This window comes from Pocillopora verrucosa, chromosome 5, assembly GCF_036669915.1.
Source record: "Pocillopora verrucosa isolate sample1 chromosome 5, ASM3666991v2, whole genome shotgun sequence".
Classification (NCBI taxonomy): Eukaryota; Metazoa; Cnidaria; class Anthozoa; order Scleractinia; family Pocilloporidae; genus Pocillopora; species Pocillopora verrucosa.
In genome coordinates this window covers 327765-352240 of record NC_089316.1, presented here as the reverse complement: position 1 = coordinate 352240, position 24476 = coordinate 327765, and the positions used below count along the sequence as shown (strand labels likewise).

The window sequence follows — 24476 nt, the reverse complement described above, 5'->3', positions numbered from 1 at the left end:
CAACAAATGTTTAATCTTTTAAGATGACTCGAGCAACATGCCCACCACGCTACCAATAGTGAATATAAAGGTGGGTACTGTGAAGAAAGAATCAATCAGTGTCGTTTTTGTTACAAACAAGTCGGTGAGTAACTGAACCATTAAAGAATTTTAGATCCACGTTTGGTGTGTTCACTGCAAACGTCAAACCACGGTTAGCAGTTTGTGGTTAGAGCTTAGAAGTAAGAAGGCAAACGGCGAACGTGACCGCTGGAGTCTGGTCACGTAGATCTGGTCAAATCTCGATCATCCTCGATTATCTGACCAATGATAAAAAGCACCCAGGGTGTGTGTCTCAAATGTAGAAACTAATGTATGAAAGGGACGCAAAACGTATTGCTACCAGTAAAGAGAGTAGCAGAACAAAGAAAAACATCAAACTGGATGGCAATAGGTGAATGGACAAACACAATGTGAATTGATGTCGTAACTTGCTGTGGGGCTTCATGAACTGTTAAAACGTGTCCACCTCACGCAGTCATATCAGGATATGATTTCAGTAATTAAGCTGGCTGTATACTAATGGTGGACCACAACGATTTTTTTGGATCACATACAAACCCATACATTAAGAAAGATGTTTTTTCGTCTTGTCACGAGCCAAAGACGTCCTGCATACTGCGTGCCATATGAACTTCGTAATAGACCTCGCTCACCGAAGAGTCTCTGTGGCGTGAGACAAAGAAAAAATTCAGAGCCCCCATGAGGAATCGAATCTCAGACCTTCGGATTTGCGCTCCGATGCTCTACCACTAAGCCACAGAGACTCTTCGGTGAGCGAGGTCTATTACGAAGTTCATATGACACGCAGTATGCAGGACGTATTTGGTTCGTGACAAGACGAAAAAACATCCTTCTCAATTCCTCACCGAGCTCAAAACTTACCATCCCTACTATTTCTATCAAAACCCATACATGTTTGAAGAATTTTAATTGTGCTAACATGAAAGGCTTCTCACTGAATACGTTGCGCAGATGGCTACTGAAAATAAAATCATAAAAGATGACCTAAATGAATTCAAATCTCAGCCTAAAGGTATTTCAAAGCTCGCTAAGCTATATGATAGTGTTTCCATTCTGGCCCGGTCCATGGAGAAATTCGTATTTTCCTTTGTTCTGCGCCTACGTGTGAGACACAGCCGGTAGAGTTGAAGATCAACCACCGGAATCAAGGACTCGATAATTTATTTGCACTATATCCGATCTGGTTGAACATATAGTTGCGCAAATGGCTACTGAAAATAAAATCATAAAAGATGACCCAAATGAATTCAAATCTCAGCCTAAAGATATTTCAAAGCTCGCTAAGCTATATGATAGTGTTTCCATTCTAGCCCGGTCCATGGAAGAAGATTGAAGATCAACCACGGAAATCAAGGATTCGAGAATTTTATTGCACTCTATCCGATCTGATCGAACATATATCTATATGTATACAGTCAACTGAAATTATAAAAATTATGAGAAAAAAAGTTACAGTAGCATACGTTTGCGAACGCGAGGGCGCAAAACGATAATACTTACAATTTGTATCTATCAGTCCTTCAGTTCCCGGTTAATTACAGTTCAAACGTCACTTCTTCAAACAATCGTGGCTCTGATCTCTCCCTCTGCTCGTTACAATATCTTTTGGCGAACTTTTCATATAACGTTTACGCAATGGAGGCATATACTTTCACGAAACTATGTAAATATTCTGCGCGAAATACCAAACACAGTATTCACAAATATAATGTTTCATGACAATGTTTATGAAAACGCGGACTGATTAATTTTAAAATTATTCCTTCAATGTATCCTCAAAGGGATAAGCCTAGTAGTTGTAAATAGTCTGCGTGAAATGCAGACTACCCTTGAACTACGGTTCAAATATCCTCCTGGACATCCTATAAGTAAAAAAATAAAACAAGCCGGTTGTCAGCTTATGTATCAGATAAAGGAAAAGAGAATGTTCCTTATTTATTTCCTTTTACTAGATAAACGATACTAAGCTCTACTGGTCATGAATGCTTTTATTATCAGTAAATTGTATAATTATTTTTTTTTGGCAAATGTGAAACAGAGAGACGGGAGCTTGCAATCTTGGTCACAGTTAGTAAACCAATCTTGGAGCTTGCACCAAGATTGGTAACTTTCTTTTAATATTGTTCCTTGTTAGAATACCAACTGTTTATTAATGTCCTACGTTTAGTTTTCTCTTCGGTTTCGTCCTTCCCAATTATGCAGTACAGACAATTTGACATTCAACGGCAATTTTTGCTTCACGACTTAAATATTTAACGATTCTCGTAAATTTTTGGGTCAGAATTAGTGATTATTCGTTTGGCCCCAAATGGATATAAAATGTTAACGGTTTTTTGCTCTACCGATCATGGATGCAAAATGTTTACCGCTTTGTTTTTAGTAAGTTCTTCCTCAAGACGCGTCAAAAGATGTGCAAATGAAGGACGTTCAGCCGGATCCAGATTCCAGCAAGACCTCATCAAATCATAACTGGGAAAGGAAAATAAAAAGTCTAGTCAGCCAGCTCTTGGAGCTGAACCATTATGACAGAACTTACTTTCATTCCATCAACGACCTCTTACATTTCATTCGGGCATCCTTCCGGCTTTGATAATTTTTTTCCTTTCCTCAAGAATTCGACAATTTCCCTGGCTATAAGACCGGTATACGGCATTTTACCTTAAAAAAAAAGGCGGACTATATTTGTTTCCATCTCAAACATTAGGATACTCTACATAACGTTCAGAAAGCACTAATAACAAAGATAACCCAGTAGTTGTTCAGTTCAAGTTACAACTATACCTCTAGATTCGATCTCCCACAATAAAACTCCAAACGACCACCTGTCAGCAAAAAAAAAAAAACAAGAAATTTTTCATCATCTTCATTTGATTTCTCAGTAGAAATTTCAAAATGAAAAGAGATGAGAACTCCGAAAATTAATCTTCAACTTGGTCATTACAGTTTCTCAAGGCAATGGAAACAATTAGATACGTTTCCAGCGGTTTTTTTTTTTAGTTTTGACTTTTTTTTCCAGGAAGCGTGGAATTAGGTTACCACAGTTCCCTGCAGTTTTCTAAAGCTTATCACATATTCAAAAGAGGAACTCGGTTGTAATGGTCAATTAGGAATGTAAAAACAGGCCATAGAATGCAGTACAGGATATCCGTGTTCCACTCTCTCGAAATTAGACATGCTGATCGCTAATTGCTACGAGAACTTTGAGCTCGGTATATCCGCCCAAATTATTATGTAAAACGACCAATTGGCAGAGAATGTATTGGAATTTTCAGATCACTCAGGAAGATCCCAATAAAATGAGTAACGATCACCAGCGATCAACAAGGTAGCATATGAAGGTGATGCTACTGAAAACAATTATGATAAACAAGAAATTGAATCAACTACGCGCGCATTTCGAGAGTAAGGGTCTTTCATGATGGTTTGAAAGCTTTTCAGATTTAACTTGCCTTCGGTTCACGCAATGCAATAAATTTAAAAATACAACTTGCGCAAATTGATGACGAAATGCACTAGCGTTCACGCAATTTCTTTTATTTATAACGTACACGTCTGTCTTTGTATTGTACACTAAATCCTCCAGAGACTCAAGAGCCATCCAACGAACTGGTAACATTCCCTGTTGGACAGAAGAACTGGCATGTTTAGAATGATCACAGTACACGTTAGGAAAACTTAACTGGCGCTTCAATTGATACTACTACACCACAAACACTTATAGTTGCATAGTTGTAGATTTTGACGACACTGACCGAAAACAATGATAAGTTTGTGTGGAGGAGGGAAGGGAAACATCTCAAATCAATAAAGTGTGACTTCTTTGAAGTTGCATAACCCCTCCCTCCCAGTCATTCTAACAAATAAAGGGAATAGCCATACCCGGCAAAGAGTTTCGTATTCACCACTCTCGTACACATCACGTGACATGCCGAAATCAGAAACCATGGCGACATTCCTGTCGCCAAGAAGCACGTTTCTTGCCGCGAGGTCTCGATGAACACACTGCGAGATAAATTCAGAATGATAATGTAATGATATTAATGATAAGTAGGTAGGCCTGTCGATTGAAAGTGAAGGTATTCTTTGTTTCATTTTTTAACCACCTTTTTGCTGGCGAGGTGAGACATTCCACAGGCCACGTCTCTTGCAATCCTCACTTTGTCGACGCGTGTGAAACCGACTTGTCTTTCCGTATCATCTTCGTATGGATTTTCTCTGTTCTTCAGTTGGTTCAACAAGCAGCCATTTGGAGCCAGACGAACAATCACTAAAATTGACCCTAGGTATTCCATCAAAGGTAGCTCGTTAGAGAGGCAAAACTTTAAGGGAAGTGAGTTACTTAAAACATACTGATGGGTAGACAGGCGAAAGGACGAGGGGACTGTTCATGTTAAGGATTATAAAATCATGACAGTTACATATCGTATTCAATAATTACCAGACTTTGTGCAAGCTCCAATAAGGCTTACGACATTGGGATGATCACCAACTGTGACCATGATTTGAAGCTCGTTTATTAAGTCTTTCCTTTCCCTTTCTCTGGCATTCTCTGCAATAGAATGTTCCAAAAGGGTGCAAATCCCATAAATAAACATGTCTTCAAACACGTTAATTAATCAATCCATAAACGTATCAGTAAGTCGGTGGGGAAATCAGCCAATAAGTAACTCAACCAGTTAGTCAGAAAATTAACTGATCAATTTTTAGAACAATCAGTTAGAACACTGATACTTTTTACCTTTAACAGTCTTTATTGCGCATGCCCTGACTTGTCCGCCCATGCGCACCACTCCTTTGTACACTTCTCCGAAGGCACCTTCCCCCAACTTCTCTTGTAGTGTAACATTTGTTCTGGGAATCTCAACCCAGTGGCAAAGAGTGGAAAGCGGTGTCTGATTCTGGAGGGAAAAAAAGAATCATATAAAATTAACCACATATTTTCATGAACTTCACTGATTAAAAAATAAAAGTACAAATTTAGGCTTATTACCTCAGAATACACTTTGCCACGCTTTGAATTTCTAATAGGTCCATACTTGATGCAAACGACCACAACAAATAAAGATGCTAAGCTCAGTGGCAATACTATTTGCAGCATCAATTTCCTAATAAATCTGTCTGGAAAAATGGAAAAATGAACCAAAAGAAATGAACAGAGTGCTCTCAGAATAATTTAACGCAATATGGAGCTAACTGTTAACATTTTATCGGAAGTTTGGTTTTGATAACGAGGAGCCTAATGAGAATAAATGACTATGTTGAAGTTTTGACAAAATTCACGGTGGTCAATTCCGAGTAGAAGTTTAAAGCACCCAACAAGTTTTTTGGATTCTCGGAAGTTGAACCATCTACATGTATTATCAGTTCAACCTCAGCGAAATCTAAGATATATCTCAGACATAATTCGGTCAAGAATGTTTGCGATGCTTCAGTAAACAGAAACAACCACTAGCGAATGACTTTTTTTATGGGAGAAAGAGACTGCTGTCAGATGAAATTTTGCAAGGGGGAATTACGCAAACATGTTTCAGTTTTTTGTTTCACTTTTTTTAAAAGTTTTTTTTTTAAGTTTGTAATAAAAGGCTCTACTCTTGTATTTACGAGAAGAGCGCGAAAAAAGCCACTAATTCACAAGAGTGTAACTTGTTTAAAGGAGGACCCTACATGAGATATTTTAATACTTGCCAGGTAGTGTCCTCTGTGTTACTAATACACCCTCTGACCTTCCATACATATTGTTGCTTGATAATCTGATGGTGTATTCTGTGGAGGGATCTAAGTTCTCCAAAATCATTTGGGTATCAGGGTACGGAACTGTCTTCACTAATATAAAGTTTTCCGATCTTGATGTCCTCCTTTCTACAGCGTAGTTTTGTATTTGGTAAAGGCTGGCATTTTCTGGCTCATTCCAAGTCAAAATAAAATATCTTGTCTGAACATTCTCTACTGTGAAGCGTCTCGGAGGTGGCGGTAATTCTAGTGCACGGAGAGGCCAACAACAAACGCATTTAAAATTCTAATTAATATTGAGACAGTGCAATCGAGATAGTTGTCGCGTAGTCATTATGACCCAAACCTTTTTCCGCGTCTTATTTTGAAATTTACAGCCACATGAGTTCTCCTCATAAAAAACCCGCTTATTATCTAATACATATTACTTTTTGATGAACTTATATTTGGATGTACATTTCAATCTCTCTAATTATTTCTCTTTCTCAGCGGTTGACTTTACCTCTTGGAGGACAACGAGATACGTTGCAATATTCCCATCGGACGTTTGGGTCTGTGGTATAACACCACGGTCCATCTGGGGCACTGCTATCCGGGTTACGACACAGGTTCGAGTCATTTTTGGATTTGGCGACGTCTTTAGGGATCCGCCAGTGACGATGAGGACACTGGGATTTCCAAGACTGACATGTACGACCAGATCGGGTGACGTTCACATTTCCACGGTAACCAACACCCACTCCATAGTAACAATCTGAGAGAAACTGGATATTTGAGTTTATGGCAGTGCAAACGTGGAGTATCCGTGCACTGAACATTAATGTACCCTTTCAAATCGCTATAGAAGCTATAGATCGGAGGGCGAGAGTGTGCAAAAGTCATCCAGTTTGCAACAGTGATGCATTAAAGAAAGCAATATATTATAATATCTTGAAGGAGCTTATTCTACAAACAATGTCATAATTTCGCGCTTTTAACTTAGACCACTGAGAATGTTCTCAGGTAATACCGTCCTCAAAGGCTTTGAAGAGCGAATGACTGGGGACTTTTTCTGCGTGAAGTGGTTCTCAATTACGTAAGTTAATAGGGGTTTGACAGTATCAGATAAGTTATTTAAATACAGATCAAAACTCAGAACATCAAAAGCAGACCTGTGGTTTTTGTGTCATCACCTATGGGAAGAGAAAAAATATTGGAGTGCGTGTCAAGAAATGATAACAAAGTATTAAAAAAAAATTGTAAATCTTGGGTGCATACTAAAATTTGAAGGATTCTATCGTCATTCTAGGTGTCGAAGTGTTGCACTGAATGTTCCCACTGACCAAGAGTCGCGCCGCTTGTGCAATAATTAAGTCTACTATTGTATAACGGGAGCTCTAGCTTTCTTCTGAGTTCTCTTGCCAGTTATCTTCACCTCATCACCCCTTCTGTCATAAGGGCAATGTAAAATATTCGAATATTTTGTTAGGATCATAAACAAGTTCGCCAAATTTAATTTGAGAATGACGCCATGCCTTGTCCATGACGCTGCTTACAAAGTAGCATCATTCTCTGGGATTGTGCACCGACTTCCTGAACAGTGGAGCTTAACTTTGGAACAGAACTAGAAGGCCTGAGATACTAGTTCTGACAAGCTCTGATCCCCACACACCTGCTATGTGAACTGGTTAACAAAGTATACAGATAAACTTTTTTTCTCGTTGGTTTCATGTTTCTCTGTTTGTCTAAGTCAACGATTTGTTTTTAGTCCCAGGTAAATTGATAACACAGAAAGGATTGATGATGACCGTGAGTAATATACGCACCAGGGATATCTGGCCACCCATAGCACTCAGGAGCATCTCCACCATTAGCCGGCTTGTATAGTGAGCAATTTATCATTTTCTGGTCGAACACTGGAGCCTCCTTTGATGCTCCAGTGAGAAACTTCATCTCTGACTTACAAACATCTTGCATCAAATACAAGCATGAGCTGCGACATAGCCCGCGATCTTTAGGCTCGTCCAATGTTTCATCACACGCCGGAAAGTGATAGCGACAGTGCAAATTTCTCATTACAGGTCTACACTCCGGCGAGATATCAAACAATTTGAAGTAGCCACCAAAGGTGTTCGTTTCCTTTTCACCATAATCCAATGTACTTTGGTTACCATAAACATACAGACTTGTGATTATGTCCTTGCAAAATGTGTCTTTATACTCATAAAATATACAAGAAGCGTTTCTTGCAGATGGTTCGACTGGAGGAAATGCTGGAACGCAGCTAAAGATATACAAAGCAATTAGAATTAAATAATGAATGATAGAAGACATCAGGACGAACAAATTAATAACTAACAAAAGGGAGATGATGAATTGCAGCTTGAATTACTATAAAATTAGCTTGGAAAGGGAAGAGGCCGTAACGTTTTTGTCAAATTTTCATTGTACTTACCTCGAATTAGTGTCCACTTGAGTAAAATTACTCTCTGTTTATCAGTGGAAGGAAAATAAGGATAAATAATGATATTGATTTTAAAAAAATTGGAAATCTTTGATAACATTTCATCTAGTTTTTAAATTTTACATCGAAATGATGATGTCGTACTAGGGTTTCTGTAAATGCAGAGAATTTACATAATTTCTTGGTGCAAGAATCATAAATGAAGTTGCTGGACTGTATTTCATCATCATTTCTCACCTTGGAAATCTTCACATATAAAGGCGTGCTCCTCACTACAGTTAGTGCACTCCAGGAGAGTATCATGGGTTACCATACAGCATAACTTCCTAGGTTCCTTAGACTGTGCTTCTGTACGATTAAAATTGTTCACAACGTCTATAAGTTGTATACCAGCCGTATTGTTATCACTCCATTTCCAATCGCCAATCCTGTAGCGGACATGTCCAACGTGCCCAGAAAAGAAAAAGCATTAAAATGTGCAAACGTAAAGATAGAGTAATCAAGAAGGTCCTTATCATATGTATACTAAAACAGTGGATAGCGTTGAAGACGTGCCATAATTGGCTTCTCAAACTCTAAATATCCTTTGCTATGCTCCTCGGGGCAACTTGCGCGGGATTTGCGCCCGAAAACATTGTCATCGTTACAGGAACAAATGAGCTAAAGATTATCTTCTTTTTACAGATCATCTCAATGTTTTAGTATATTCTGGAGAAAAAAAAGACAACCACCTTCACATCTGTCAGTGAATGGTTGTTAATTAGTAATACTAATGGCATCAAACTACGACACACATTATTTGTCAAAAATGATGAACAGCGGAATAAACTTAAGTACGCAATAAATAATTGTTACTCACCAGACATGGAGACTCGTCCAATATTTCATGCCGTTAGTGGTATTTGATATATTCTTAGCCAACTGAAGGTCGTCAGCGTTTCTAATTTTTGCGAGATGGTCACTTTGGTTTTTTGTTTTACATGCTTTGTCTGCGTCTGTATAATTCCGTTTTTGGTGGTGAACTCTGAATGTTTTTGCGCCAGAAGCGCCTGCAGGTCACAAAAGTGAACAAAACAGTAATTTAAGATTAAAATTCCATTTTTTTCTTATCGCGATGATAAATGCTTAAACTAGATTAAAATTATTTAATTAGTCTTCTTCTTGTTACGACGAGCAGTAAGCTCCCACGGGAAATCTCAATAATTCAGCAAGCGGCCAAGCCAGACGAGGAAGAAAATCTTATCGTGAACAGCTCTGTGAAAGCCCAAACGATTATATTTCCTTATCCAAATGATCGTCGCTTATGTCATAGAGATTCCGTCACTCACTTTATGGAACGTGAAAAGATCTCTGTGAAGGACACGATTGGCAATTAAAACGTTTTTTTTTTATAAAGGTCATTTCCTATCATCAGCATAGGATAGAATATGGACTGGACTGTTGGACTGTTGGACCCTTGGACGATTGGACTATTTTTTTTTTGGGACTATTTTTTTGAAAATTTTTGGACCATTTTATCGGGGGGGGGGAGGTAGACCATAAATACTTAAGGAGGGGTGGGGTACAGTTTATCAGTACTCAGGAAGGGGTGGGAGGCAGACTGTTGTTACTGAGGGGGGTGGAAGACGAACAATTAGAGTGGTAGGTAATACTAGGTAGTTGTATTTGAAAATGCTACTGATTAATGGAGGTTTAAATGGATCATACAAATTATTTTGAGCATACAAATTATTTTGAGCATACAAATTATTTTGAGCATACAAATTATTTTCTTTCATCCTCTTCCCCAATAAAATGGTCCAAAAAATGGTCCAAAAAAATTAATCCAAAAAAGATCCAAAAAATGGTCCAAATAATGGTCCAAAAATTATCTAAAAAATAGTCCAAAAAATAGTCCAGTAATCCAGGGGTCCAATGGTCCAGTCTATATTTTACCCTATGCTCCTATTACCATGTATCGTCTGTTTGTGTATCATGGTTAAGAAAAATAAAAATCCCTCTTTCCACCGACCCCAATGAGCCATCATAGTGTTGAAGATGGTAAGAACAACAATGGCACGAACTTGAGCCATTTCTATGCTGTAAGGCTGGTTACCAGTACAAGCATTTCAATCTAATGTGAAATGAAAAGATAAAGAAGTAATTAATTCGAGGTCACGAAATGATGATCAAATGAAATTTTTTCAGTAACGAAACTGCACAAGAGCTACTGAGTCCTCCAACTCAACTAAAAGATCAGTGTATTACCGACCTGCGGAAAGTCTGGTAGCAATATGACGTGAATAAATCAGTATTGACAGATCAGTCGATACTACATTATCTTTGACTATTTTATTTGATAATTAATAAAACATTTTGAGAGTTAAATCCGATTCCTTCTTTTAAATGAGATCAAATTTTTCATAATTAACTCTTCTATAAAAGAATGATAGTTTAGAAGTAATGTTCTTCCATGGGTATCCCAATAACAAGTAGAATAACTAATTAATTTTTACGACCTCTGATCCTTAGAGGCTGCTTGAACGATGTAATCGTCAATAAACAATGGTCGCAGCACGTACGATGCCAATTTGCTTGAGGGTAAACCTACATACTCCCACGCTGCGTTGTCTGAATACTATTTGAGACTCGTTTCCTTGTAGTATAAGATCAGTTCGTCCCTTCTCCCGCCCGCTTTGGTGGAGATAGGTTTCTAGATTTTGTGGAATTAAATGAGCGTTAAATACATTTAACGCCATAAACCGATCCAAGTTAGTTTTGCTTAGAAAGTTGTTCTTCATGGCCGTTTCTTAATCTTAATAAATAAACTGATCGCCCCAAAATACTGCTCTCTTAATAACTAGTGGTTCTGCAGCTTACACACTCTATCATAGACATTGTTTTCCACTGTAAATAACTAAAAACAGGAAAAACAATGAAATGCCAAAGCTCTAAGGAATATGTGGGATATTGATCAAATGAAGCCTTTAAGTGCTACTGTGGTTCTTTCTTTCTTTATTCACTCCGAGCTTTCGCCGTTCTACGGCATCATCAGGGAGGACGATAAAATATTTGCGCTATGGTTTTAAACGTTGGAGGTGCCACTGTAAATTAGCATAGTGTAAAACTAGCGAGTAGGACGCATGAAAACTAATGGCGTGATAAAATGTTCTAAAATATGTGTTAAAAACAGTTAATTAAAATAGCTCAATAAAATAAGTCATTAAAATATTTAAAATAGAAGATCGTTAAGTTCAGTGCATTCCTCACGGGAGTTCAGTCCCGGCTTGTGCTTTCTGATGTAATACGCTTCGTACAATCGCAGATTGACGGGGTCATTTTCACGCGTGATTACTTTGACTTCAATGTTATGGCTGTTGTTGCGATGGTGTGTTGTGAGATGTTTTTTTACCGACGAGTTGTCGTTGGTCAAGTGTTCTTTTGTTCGATCATGTAGGAATCGTGTCGTGCTTCCGATGTAATACTAAGGAATATACTAAGGAATATCTAAGGAATATATATGGTATTTAACACGCGGTGACGTGACGTTTAACCTGAATACACTAAATGCAAATGTTTATCGTCCAAATGCACCAAGTTTCTAAATTGCACTGAGTTTCTAAAACTAAATGGTTTAAAATTCCCTTTTCTCTCCAATGAAAAAGTTTAGAAGCAAGTACATTCACCCAGGGCACACAGGGAAGCGGCAATGAGCTTTTATGAACCACTTACCAACTTACCAACCCAGTGAATACCTTTTTGCTGACTGCTATATTCCTTCACAAGGCTCTGACCTCTACGACGCACAACTCACTGAAACTTTACTTTGATTTTCAGCTCGAAAGTTTGAGTTATGAAAGATGATTTCGAATGAACAGCCGCGCGAATGACACCGACTTCCTGTCACGACATGTTTCCGTTCTAAAACAACACAAGTTAATAACCTTAATAGGGGAGGTCTTGGCAGAGGCGGAAATTGCGAAAACTTATTGTCTCCATTCCCTTCTCGTTAATGCCTGTCCTTAGTGTGACACACGTATGCCACAACAATGCAAAATAATAGTTGTTGTGCTCCGATGATTTCCAATTTTCCAAAAAAATTTTTGCATTCGTTTCTGGATCTTTTTTCGATATGAACTTTCCTGAGTACTGCTATTCGCTTAGCTACAGCCAAGAGTGAGCATGACTAGTAAAGAAAAGAACACCGGCGCCTGGAGCTACCACATTAACATGATTTCCAAAACGTCCCGATGATAGGCAAATTATACACTGGAACATCGATCCGTCGAATTAAGTTGCTTCGTTTTTGTGTCATGGGCGAATATTTTTTCAACGAGGTGCGTTAGAAATGATCCTTAACTGTAGGTGGTCTATTGGGTTGAAGTGTTTCGGATTCAACGGATATGTACGACAGTGCAGTAGAATGAATAAATCAGAAATTACAAATACGCCTCGAGTGGAAATAAATGGTAGACTTTATAGTGTTGACTGAACCGCAATATTAGCATACCAATTCAATGCACATGATTGCTTGAATTGTGTGTTATTTTGTTCGATTGAAAAAGGACCTTAATGGAGAGTTGTTCCTGCTTGTTGCAAAATCCGCGCTGAAAATCAACCGCGTGACGGTCACATTTATTTCTTTGAATCGTTTTGGGAGCACGCATCGAAGATATCAGAAGTTAATAAATTTGCTATTTGGCGTCCGAGATATTTTCTGCTCCACCAACCCTGATTGTGACACAAGTGATCAAGTGACATCGTTTTGCGATCATTTTGTTTCACACAAGTGATCAAGTGACATCGTTTAGTAATCATTTGACTTACACTGTCTGTAACAAAAGGGAATACAAGGGAAAAGATGCGGCTAATCCATAATAATGATAATGATGATCAAAATAAAAATAATAACTTCACTTCCGTACAAAGATACTGCAATATTACGGTTGTAAAAGTCAATGTATCGGCTCAAAAACTGTTTCCTACGAGTCAATGCTTCCTTTCAACTGATGAAGTTAAACAAGGAAACTGACGCAGCAGTATATACGGCAAATGTGCAAATGTTATGAAATAACAAAGATGAAACTGGATATTAAATGTTTCTATATAATATCTCTGCACTGGATTACTGACTAATCAATACGTTTAGATGCAAGTTTTCTAAAGACAAAAAAGGTGAGGTCGGGACATTTAAAGGTTTGTTCGATCTCCGAAGCTAGGCAGCAATCTCTTGGCTGCCAAAATTACTCAAAACCATCTGAGAAGCTCTCTGTTGTAGCACAGATTTTTTTACTGATATTTTATTGTAATCTACTAACTACATGAGAAATCTCCCTCAAAACTCTCGGGACATTTTCTATTATCAAAAAATTACATCACCAAAAGGTAGGGGCAGATATAGTGATAACTATTATTGGTGTAAGTTATCAGTTTAAGTGAAAATAAATTTGCACTTTTCCTCATGGCGTATGTAATATAAGACAGAATTTTTTTTTTTAATGCAAGGTTATGGTTTTTAAGTAGTACATACATTGATGTAACAGTGTGAGGGATTTATTGTTAATTCCTAATTATTAACTTTTCCCTCTCTCTCGACAAGGGAACGTAACAACAGTGACTTCATTACACTGCATGGCCGTGTTTTTATCTGAAGTACCACCCTGCTTCATTAACTAGGAGGCTCTTATCTTTCAGCAGATCCTAGAAGGGAAAAACATTAAACAGACATTATTGAGCATACGTTTTGATAGCGGTGAAGAGCAACTCCCCCATCCATTTCCTTGTACTAATTCGCGCATGATCATCAACAGAACCAGTCATGATAATTATTTCCTTACGTCTTTTGTTTTAGTAAGTTCTTTCTCAAGTGACGCCAAAAGATCTACAAATGATGGACGTTTCATCGGATCCAGATCCCAGCAGGACTTCATTATCTCGTAACTGTTAGAGGAAAAGATTAAGTTTAGTCAGCCAGCCCACGATCAAATGCGAGCCATTATATATAAGAGCTGATTTTCATTCTTTGAAAGATTATTTACATTTCATTCGGGCATCCATCCGGTTTCGCTAAAATTTGTCCTGACTGTAGATATTCGATGATTTCCATTGCTCCTCCAAGTTCGCAATATGGCATTATACCTTGACAAGGAATGATAAGAAAAAAAAAACCTACTAGTGAGGGCACAATGAACTTAGTCCAGTTTATAGAGTGGGACACTTAAATAACACTTGGGGAAGTAATAATGATGCACTGACTATCAAATATAAGTTAAAGCGTTCACCTTCTGACTCGATCTCCCATAGAAGCACTCCAAACGACCACCTATCAAAAATATCATGCGCAATGATGTTTTTTTCCACTTGATTTCCAAATTTTAAAATATAATAAGACGATAACTCCTTCAAAAATTTCTCAATTTTTATTCGTAGCAGTCTCTAAGGGCAATAACGACAAATACGTTTTCAGCAAAACCCAGTTTTCTTTCCATTTCCCGCAGTTTTTCATCTCCTCGACAAATCATCTCGTTCCTACTTGGTTAAAGGATGCACAATTGTTTTGAATATGATCGGCCGAATTTTTCGGTGCATTACGATTAGTTCTAACAATAATCTTTTGGAGGACATGGGTAGAGATGACGGTAAAATCAACAACATTTAGGGTTTTTTGTGGTATAAATATATTCCATGTTGATGTTGTTCGGTTTATTTATGAGTCACAGGAACCATCAAAACGTGATAAGAACTTCGTGTGTCACTTTTTGTTCTCACCACATTTTGACGTCATCTGTGATTACTAAACAGACCAACCGCAACATTGAACCTATTTGCTAGACAGAATGCAACACGGGATTTCTGTATTGCACCAGCTCGAAACTTAAGCATCTAAAGACAAATAAGACATGTCAATTTATGAAAACAACGAAATGGACAATAAAATGGACTCGCTCTCGTAAGATTTCTCAAATTATGCCTTACACGTCTGTCTTCGTGTTGAATGTGAAGAAGTCCAAAGACTCAAGGGCCATCCAACGAACTGGTAACATTCCCTGGTTTGTGGGAGAAATTGGAAAGTTTTACTTTCCGTACGATGATCCAGTATTCCAATGGATACAAGTAAACAACGATCTTTTATCATTTCAGTGTGTGGATACTTTGACCAATAACAACGACAATAGTGTTGTTGAAAGGGGGCGGGGGGGGGAGGAAATAAAATGATTTCACACTGCTTAAGTTTCTATGTTAATTATGATAGGACAAACTGCCAAAGGTAACTTGAATGAATAAATTTCTAAGCTAATATTCATTAATGCTTTAATAGGAAATACAAGGGGGACGCTTTGAAATGCAGAGCAATCCTTGTTGAAAAGCCATAACTCTTAGAAGTTCTACCATACCCCTCGCCTTTCCCTAAACTTTGAGCAAACTAGTCATACCCTGGATAAAGTCTCGTATTCGCCACTTTCGTAAACATCACGTGACAAGCCGAAGTCGGAAACCATCGCAACATTCCTGTCTCCAAGAAGCACGTTTCTTGCAGCAAGGTCACGATGAACACACTACCAAAGAAAACCAAATAGAAATAACTAATTATAGGTTCCTTAGGGTTAAATAGAGCTTTTCAGTATCATCACTACCTTTTTACTTGCGAGGTGAGACATTCCACAAGCGACGTCTCTTGCAATCTTCAATTTGTCGACGCGTGTGAATCCGACAGATGTTATAGAATCATTGTAGTATGGATTTTCTCTGTTCTTCTTCAGTTCGTTTAGCAAACAGCCATTTGGAGCCAAACTAACAATCACCAAAATTGATTCTAGGTATTTAATCAAAAGTAACATGTTGGAGGAATAAAAAAACTCGAGAAAAGAGAGTTAATTAATAAGATATTTGTTCTGTTGAACAAAACTGAAAGTATGCTTTTAGGAAGACAAAAGGAAGGCCAAAAGTCTTTAAAAAGTTTTTCAGTAAATCTAGAAGATTATACAACTACAGTAACCACAGTAACAAATTTTTCTCTAGAATAATTACCAGACTTGGTACACGCTCCAATAAGACTTATGATATTAGGATGTTCACCAATTGTGACCAGGATTTGAAGCTCGTTGAGCAAGTCTTCCTTCTCTTTTTCTGTAGTATTGGCTGAAATGGAAAGTCCTCTTATTAATTATATTAACACCCTTGCGTTATTAATATTAATCAATTGATCAGTGTAGTGGGTCAGTCGATCAGTAAAACAGTCGCTTCGTCAGTCATTCAATGAGACGTACAGTCAATCAATCAAACTATCAGTAAATCGATCCGTCAGACAAACGAACAACGATCGAATAAACCAAATGAGCCGATAAACCTGTTGACCCATTTCCTATCAATATTTTAGAATACTATTAAAATCCCTACCTTTAAGCTTCTTTACTGCACATGCCCTAGCATTTCCCTTTATGCACACCACGCCTTTAAACACTTCTCCGAACGCACCTTCCCCCAGCTTATGTTGAAGGATAACATCTGATCTGCGAATCTCCTCCCAGTTGCGACGAATGGAAATTTCTGTCTGCGGGAAAAGAGGAAAATCAGCTTCGTCCACTCAGTCCTTTTTAAATATTTAAACGCACTTACCTCATCATAAACTTTATTTGGCCTGGAATTGCAATTTGATCCAAACTTGACACAAACAATCACGATGAATATAAATGCTAAGCCCAGCGGCAAAACTATGATCAGCATTAAATTCACAATAAACCTGTCTGGAAAAAAGACAACGAACGCATTAGTTTAGAAGTGGCTACGAGAGCCTAACTTTGGAAGAACTCTTTAGAACAGGAAGAGGACTGAATTATTCTTTGCAAGAAGACGCTTGCACAAATGTATTTGATTTTTAACGCGATTAAGAAAACTCAGATTGAAAGACAAATGTTTAACAGCTCTGAGACGTAAGATAAATCTGCAGATAGTTTGTATTTCACATCAGGTTTAGGATGATTACCTGGCAGTGTGTTCTGTGTTAAAAATACACCATCTGACCTTCCATACATATTGTTGCTTGATAATCTAAGAGTGTATTCGGTAGAGGGTTCCAAGTCCTTCATGATCATTTTGGACTCAGGGTAAGGAACTGTCTTCGTAATGTTCTTCGATCTTGATGTCCATCGCTCTATGGTGTAGCTTTGTATTTGGTGAAGGCTGGCATTTACTGGCTCATCCCAAGTCAATATCAAATATCTTGTCTGCACATTCTCTACTATGAAGTCTATTGGCGGCGGCGGTTTTCCTAAACGGAATGAAAAACATCAACAAAAGCTCTGAAAATCCTGGTGCTTGAACATATAACCAATATTTTTAATTTTTTTTTCTTCTTTATTAAGTATTTTAGGTGACTTAATTGTCAAGATATGCTATGCATGGTATTTCATATGCGTGATATTTTGCGCAGATAGAAAGTGACCATGATTGATTATGTCTGTCAATATCTTTCTACTTTTTTTTTTTTGCTAGTATAGGTCAGAAGGAGCAAACGTTTAATAATCTATAAATCTATTGCAGTTATCTCTCAAGTGATCTCTTCCACCTCCCCCACATCAGTGGCTAACCTTTACTTCCTGGAGGACAACGAGATACGTTGCAATATTCCCATCGGACGTTTGGGTCTGTGGTATAACACCACGGTCCATCTAGGGCACTGCTATCCGGATTACGACACAGGTTCGAGTCATTTTTGGATTCAGCGACATCTTCAGGGACCCGCCAGTGACGATGAGGACACTGGGATTTCCAAGACTGACATGTACGACCAGACCGGGTGACGTTCACATTACCTCGGTAACCAAGACCGACTCCAAAGTAACAATCTTGGATGAATAAAACGCATTTATGACGTCAACTGAGGTACTGCACAAATAAAATAGTTAAAACTGGGAGACAAATTAATGTTTGAAGTCGTTTTGTAGTTGTGGAACGGAGGCCAGGACACTAAATTAGTGCCTCGGTTCCACGGTTCGGTTCTGCGACGGGAATTCTCTGTAATCGAATTACATTTAAGAACAGTACATAAATGACTGACCTATGCTGTTTGTGTTGTCACCTGCAAAAGAATGAAAAGACAGATTGCGGCATAGGTTAGGAAAGGACAAGCGAAATTATCAAACTCTGTGGTTTGCGTAGCTACTCAAGCTTGCAATAATTGTAACATTGGGTGAAAAGATTGGACTAACAGCTTCAGGTGTTTTACTTTTGCATAGCTATAGAGTGTTCGCACTCGTAATTCTAAAGCGATTACAAAGTGTTTAAAAGTATAGTGGGAGCTTTAAGCCTTCTTCTCATTTCATTTGCCTGGAACCATCTATCTATCAAAAGGGTAAAAAAATTTTTGTATGATTTTAAAAATAATAAATAAAATCGCTTCGGGGTTCTATTCTGTTCTGGTTATAAAGAAAAAAAGGCACCCATGAACAAGAGTGAAGTATGACAATTATTCGTCTTAGGCTCTGTGAATTTTGCTGAATACTTCCCCGAGACGAAGTCGAGGGAATTATTCAATAATATTCATGGAGCCTAAGGCGAATAATTAGTTTTAATGAAAATTTCTCAGGTGTTTTCGAATTCTGTTGTAAATATGACACATGACACACTACTCAACCAATCAGAGCGCGCGCATTGCAACAATAATACCTAAGAATATTAACTGTCAATGGGGGGGAGAGTCATAAAAATTTTACAGAGCTTTATGGGGGGATCAGAAAAATTTTATGGTTAAACAACCAAAATCCTAATTCCCATCACCAGGCCAAGTCCCTGCGATAAAGGATTTTTAGTAGTTGTGTAACACTCACCAGGGATATCTGGCCACTCATAGCACTCAGGAGCATCTCCACCATTAGCAGGTTGGTAGAACGAGCAATTAATCATCTTTGAGTCGATGTGTGGGGACGAAACCACTGCTATTTTGAGAACATCCGCCTCTTTTTTGCAAACATCGTCCATCAAATAATCGCATGAGCTGCGACAAATCCTGCGATCTGTAGGCTCGCCCAAGGATTCGTCGCAAGGCCGGAAGTAATAGCGGCAGTATAAATCTTTGATTATAGGTTGACATTTTTCTGAGATGTCAAACCATTCGAAATAAGCATTAAATGACTCAGTTTCCACTTCTCCAAGATCCAGTGTCGTTTGGTTACCATAAACGTACAAACTTTTGATTATATCCTTGCAAAATTCGCCTTTATACTCATAGAATATACAGGAAGCGTTTCTTGCGGATGCAGTAACTGGAGGAAATACTGGAATGCAGCTAAGGATTAAAAAACACAACAAAAGGAATAAAATGATTAAGCTGAAAAAAAATGTGCAAAGGGGCTTTGGCACATCAGTGAACTGTTAAGCATACCAACCTTGCATTAGAATCCACTTGAGTGAAGTTATTTTCTGTTTATCGGTAAGAGAAAATAATGTCAATTATTATTGAAATAATAATGATAATACTTAAAGTAACATTTTCAATAACTTGATTCACTAGAAATGAGGAGGAAGATCTCATTTGATAGCGCAATTAATTTTTTTTTATTTAATCCTTGTAAGTGGTTGTGCCGCCGAAAATTTTCTGCCGATGCAAAAAAAGCCAGAAGTATTGTTTTTTCAGTAAATTTGCTAAGCTGTGTTAAACACACGTCTCACCTTGGAAGTCTTCACATAGAGAGGCGTGCTGCTCGCTACAGTTGGTACACTCCAGGAAAGGATCATGGGTTACTACACAACAGAACATCTTAGGTTCTATAGACAAAGCTTCTGTGTCATTATAATTTTTCACAATATCGGCAAGTTTTCCAGAAGCAGCCTTTCCATCACTCCATTTCCAAGTACCATTCCTGCAACAAACGTATCCATAACCAATTTAGAAACGCTGACAAAAGAAGAGAAAAAATGCAAAAAATTGAAAGGTTATCATGTTATTACCAACTACCTCATGCATAGTTTGAGGTGGTTGGACTAAACAATTTAAAAGTCGCGTAAGTACGCCATGACAATTTCCACTCACCAGATGTTGAGACCCATCCAGTACTTTACACCGTTAGTATTATTTGATACATTTTTAGCCAACTGAAGTTCTTCGATAGTTTGAATTTTTGCAAGATGACTTCTAAAATCTTTTGATCTGCATTCTTTATCTGCCTCTGTGTAGTTGACTTTTCCATGGTTGGTTCGAAGAGTTTTCGCATCAGAAAAATCTGATCGAGAGAAAATCAAACTTTTAAAAATTTAGTAATTTCAACAGACTCGCCTTCAAGTCAATTTTCAAACTAGTAGGTGAAAATAATTGTAAACCTTACACAAAACGTCAAATGGTTGACTTTTTTATTCTGTGTTTCGGAATCAACTCTACATATGATACATATTGATGTAGTAGTTCCATGGATCTTCAGCTGACAAGGATTCTGTCTCAAACTTAAGCTTTGTAGAAATCCATTTCCCATGAATAGCTTTTGATTATTATCTTTCCTCCGCAAGAGTAAAATGTTATTATAATGTATTCTCATTCGGCTGTGAGTATAGCATCTGAAACAAAACTAAAGTAACTTTTTTCTACCAACCGGAACGAGCCAAGATGATGCTCAAGAAGGTGAGAACAACAATGACGCGGCCTTGAGTCATTTCTATGCTGTTAGGATGGTGATCAGTGCATGAACAACAATCTAGTGTAAAGATGTAAAGATAAATACGAAAATAGTTCGTTTAACAGTTAATAACTTTGATGCAGAACGAATGATTTATTTAAAATCGATAAACAAAATAAAGGATCGCTATTAATTATATCAGCTCTATTCAATAATGTGAGTAAACTTGATCTGCAGAAAGACATGTATACATCAATTAGAATCGAGCGATCACATAACGCCAAATTGTATTTTAATATCCTAAATTAAATTCGGTTATTAAATCGATATCATCGGCATAAACATGTTTCGAACAACTCCAACTTTTCCTCTCCAGTTAACGAGTATTTCGAGATTTTCTTTTTTTCCGGGCATCCACATCCTAATAAAAACCAGGATACTTATAATATCCGTAGTGGCACAATAAGGTTCACCAGCGCAGACAATTACAAATGTTGTACAGATGTCGCTTTAAATTACGTTCGCAGCGTGCGAAATGCCAATTTGATGAAGGGCAAATCTTACTATTCAAACGCTACGTTGTTTGCATGCGTAAATTCTCTGTTTGAGACTCGCTTTCTTTTGTTGTATGAGATCAGTTATTCTTCAGCTGAGTTGGACTTTTGTGAGACTGAAATGAGCTTAAAATACGGTCACCATTGTTAATAAGACCACCTCAGTAGTGCAAATATACATGTAGTTCTTCTTCAGGGCCATTCTTGGCCCCATTTATGAGACTGATCATCCTATAATACAGCTTACTAAATTAAGAGTCCACCGCTTACAAACTTTCTCAGTTAAAAACAGGATAACAATACTCTTCCAAACTCTACTCAGCCCGCCGTTACGTGACGTTTGATTTAAACTAGGACAAACACTTCGTTGTGGTTAAACTTAATGCAAATGTGTGCAAAATGCACTAAACTTTTCCACATACGGAGGGACGCTCGATAGAATTTTGGATGCAATATAATATGATTATAATAAAATATAAGGCTCTGACCTTTTTGGCTCCTCTGACCAGAACTTTCCCATAAATTTCGGCACGAAAGCTTGACTTAAGAAAGACGACGTCGGATTGCCAGTCAAGCGAGTAACACTGATTTCCTGTCGTGACATGCTCCAGTTCTGGGTAGAGGCGGAAATTACATTAACCAATGGTCTTTGTGGTCTTCTCTGCTGACCTTGTCAAAAGCAAAGTGACACATTCATTAATATCTGCCCTTAATGTGACAAACACACGCAAAATAGTTAATTCAGCGGTCCCTTAAAATATTTTAATTGACTTTTCAAGAAGCAAAAAAGTCTTTGCATTCAGACCCTCTTCAAAAAAACGTTGAGGTTAAATAATGTAAATTAGTCCCGAGAAAGACAGAGAGATTAAAGTCATCAGTTTTTCTCATGAGATATTCAAATTATCCAACCGCAAAGACTAGTTATTTGATCTAGTTTGAGCTCCAATGAAAATGCGCATGCTCTGAGCATCTCAATAAGCGTTCTTATCTCTGAAGGTCAAATGTTTGTTCTCCCATTGTTCAAGTTAACCTTTTGCACTTCGCTTGACCACAAAGAATATTCATTTGATCCTGTTTGAGCTCCAATGAAACTGCGAAGGCTCAAAACATCTTGACGAATATAGAGTTAGAATGGTTATCTTTTTACGGTGAGTGAATGATGAAAAAAATATGTTATGTAGGGAGCACAATGACGTGAATTTACCTCGGAGCCTAACTAATCTCAGAGCAATCAGTGATTTAACAAAAATCGCTACTCAATTTTTTTACTTCGTTGGCACTTAGAATGTTCCTTTTCATGAAAAACAACACACAATTATCAGGGGGGTTGCTTTGGGTGTTTTCACGTCAGAGTAAAACAGATACAAGATAAGTGACATAAATTTAGTTCCGTGACGTGACGTGAAGTGACGCGACGTGACATGAGTTGAAGTGAAGTCAAATGAGATAAAACGAAACACACAACTGACCAGCGGAGTCATTTCCTCTGTTGGAATAAGGGGGGAAATTTTCTGAAGAAGCTGCGTCGGCGGGAGAGTATAGCAAGGTAGTTATAGCAGGGTAGTTGGCCACCACTAAGAGTTTTAAAGTTTCGAGCGTTAGCCCTTTGTCAGAGCGAATTTTATTTTTTGTCCTGCTTTGCCTGGCTTTGCTGACGAGAATTGCTTAAAAGTTTTATTGAAAAAAAATATCGAGTTAAAAATAAACGGAGTCTTTCTGCTTATAACTCACACATAGACTTGAGAGTGACATCGTTATCTCGAATCTTATTAGCGATGCGAATGAAAATTTATCTCTACTAAAACAGTATTATAGGGAGATCATTTCAGTAACCTGATCGGACCAGATTTACATACGCCATTGCAGCAAACAAACGAGCAAACTCCCACAACTTTAAAGCATGCATTTGAATTTAATTACTATTACTTTCCTTGTATTTACTGACTGAGTAGAGGTATTCTTGTATATGAATCATCGATGGAAAAGAATAATGCTTTCCGTAAGATCATTGTATGTTTCTGAAGAAAACATTGCCGTGACAATCATTAAACTTGAGTTCGTTTGCCAAACTAGTACCGTTGTTTTGTTTTTTCAAAAGTGTACAAGTGTACTGCGTAATGCTTCCTTCCTACTTAAACAACAGCAAGTTGTGACATAATACATTTATGAAAACCGTAGTCAGATGTGATGTCATTGATATACTTCAAATTAAGGAATGCATGCGCAAAAGAAGCAAATGATGCAGCAGTCAGAGTCCAGCCAATGAGTCATCTATCGGGCGGATCTGTATAGAGTTGATCTTTGGCCTAAGGATAACAACAAGAAAAAGTTATATCAAAAACAATACTAAATAAATTACAACAGTGAAATTTTGCATTAGTTATATTGTTTCACTTTATCATCTTTTCTATCTTCTTTTGTTGTTCTGTTTTTATCTTAATGCGCGATTTCATTTTTCCATTTAGAGGGGTCTTTTAAAAACACCTGAAAAAAAAATCACGCCAAGCATTTGAATCAGCAGATAATTACTTACATTCCATATTCTTTACAAAACAAATTTTATTTCTATTGTTGTCCTTGATTTATTATGAAATACAGACGACATTCATGTTCAAGTCAGGGTTAATCAACGATCATGGACAAGATAACTGGATTTTTCTTGCGTGAATGGGTAACCTAGCTAATTTTCGGCATCAGCGTCAGAAATGCAACCACGATACCAACACCAAGGACAACATAAACTCCCACCATGCTCAGCAGGCCGATACGCTTGCGAGACAAAGCTTCAACAAAATAGGGATTAAAAAGAAAGCTAAGAGTTTTTTTTTTTTTTTCAATAACTGTAGTCAATGGTATATGCCATAATCAACATCGTGGGTTTGTGTGCCGGGTTTACGTTATTCTTAACTTTCTTAAAAGTTAAAAATGATATTAAGCAAGGCAAGAGGTGTTTATTTATTCCCACTGCCGCCAATAGCGCCGATGTTGTTTAGATGTGGGTCATGCATAATTAACACCCCTAAGGAAAAGGCTTATATGCCTCGTCCATCTGAGGATTAAAAAATTATTGCCTCCTGCCCGTTTCTTGTTCCTCAGGACATC

The 24476-nt window shown here is 37.7% G+C and overlaps 2 protein-coding genes across 17 annotated transcripts in view; both read right to left on the bottom strand.

The window, feature by feature from the left end:
- Window positions 1-1412: 1412 nt before the first annotated feature.
- LOC131790903 (muscle, skeletal receptor tyrosine protein kinase) lies at window positions 1413-12145 on the bottom strand. Of its 13 annotated transcripts, none has more exons than XM_066166856.1 (20): window positions 11948-12145; window positions 10735-10928; window positions 10188-10349; window positions 9096-9285; window positions 8474-8664; window positions 8228-8261; window positions 7599-8056; window positions 6945-6965; window positions 6296-6547; window positions 5745-6039; window positions 5054-5177; window positions 4802-4961; window positions 4502-4612; window positions 4167-4342; window positions 3943-4065; window positions 3612-3682; window positions 2845-2885; window positions 2625-2721; window positions 2430-2532; window positions 1413-1925 (listed from the first exon to the last, which is right to left on the bottom strand). In XM_066166856.1, exons 3-20 carry the CDS (start codon window positions 10306-10308, stop codon window positions 1905-1907), a joined length of 2589 nt encoding a protein of 862 aa, XP_066022953.1. In that variant the 5' UTR covers window positions 10309-10349; window positions 10735-10928; window positions 11948-12145; the 3' UTR covers window positions 1413-1904. The 13 variants fall into 13 exon arrangements, 12 of the variants coding, with proteins under 12 accessions (XP_066022953.1, XP_066022952.1, XP_066022955.1 ...); XM_066166855.1 differs by having other exon boundaries at window positions 11956-12145; XM_066166858.1 differs by having other exon boundaries at window positions 10248-10349; window positions 11956-12145.
- A 917-nt stretch (window positions 12146-13062) lies between these two features.
- LOC131790905 (muscle, skeletal receptor tyrosine protein kinase) overlaps window positions 13063-24476 on the bottom strand; it is a 28629-nt gene continuing 17215 nt past the window's right edge. The window contains exons 2-20 of one of the 4 annotated variants that reach the window (XM_066166862.1): window positions 21863-22043; window positions 20797-20898; window positions 20244-20433; window positions 19883-20073; window positions 19600-19633; window positions 19042-19499; window positions 18273-18293; window positions 17803-18060; window positions 17199-17483; window positions 16832-16959; window positions 16613-16766; window positions 16244-16354; window positions 15850-16028; window positions 15649-15771; window positions 15191-15261; window positions 14497-14537; window positions 14254-14353; window positions 14053-14155; window positions 13065-13915 (exon numbers count right to left, since the gene is read on the bottom strand). In XM_066166862.1, the coding sequence (XP_066022959.1) occupies window positions 13859-13915; window positions 14053-14155; window positions 14254-14353; window positions 14497-14537; window positions 15191-15261; window positions 15649-15771; window positions 15850-16028; window positions 16244-16354; window positions 16613-16766; window positions 16832-16959; window positions 17199-17483; window positions 17803-18060; window positions 18273-18293; window positions 19042-19499; window positions 19600-19633; window positions 19883-20073; window positions 20244-20433; window positions 20797-20857 (2565 nt within the window). In that variant the 5' untranslated portion in view covers window positions 20858-20898; window positions 21863-22043 and the 3' untranslated portion in view covers window positions 13065-13858. Of the gene's footprint in view, window positions 13916-14052; window positions 14156-14253; window positions 14354-14496; window positions 14538-15190; window positions 15262-15648; window positions 15772-15849; window positions 16029-16243; window positions 16355-16612; window positions 16767-16831; window positions 16960-17198; window positions 17484-17802; window positions 18061-18272; window positions 18294-19041; window positions 19500-19599; window positions 19634-19882; window positions 20074-20243; window positions 20434-20796; window positions 20899-21862; window positions 23681-24476 lie in introns of those variants that run through there. The other 3 variants (XM_066166861.1, XR_009340737.2, XM_059108174.2) reach the window with 3 other exon arrangements.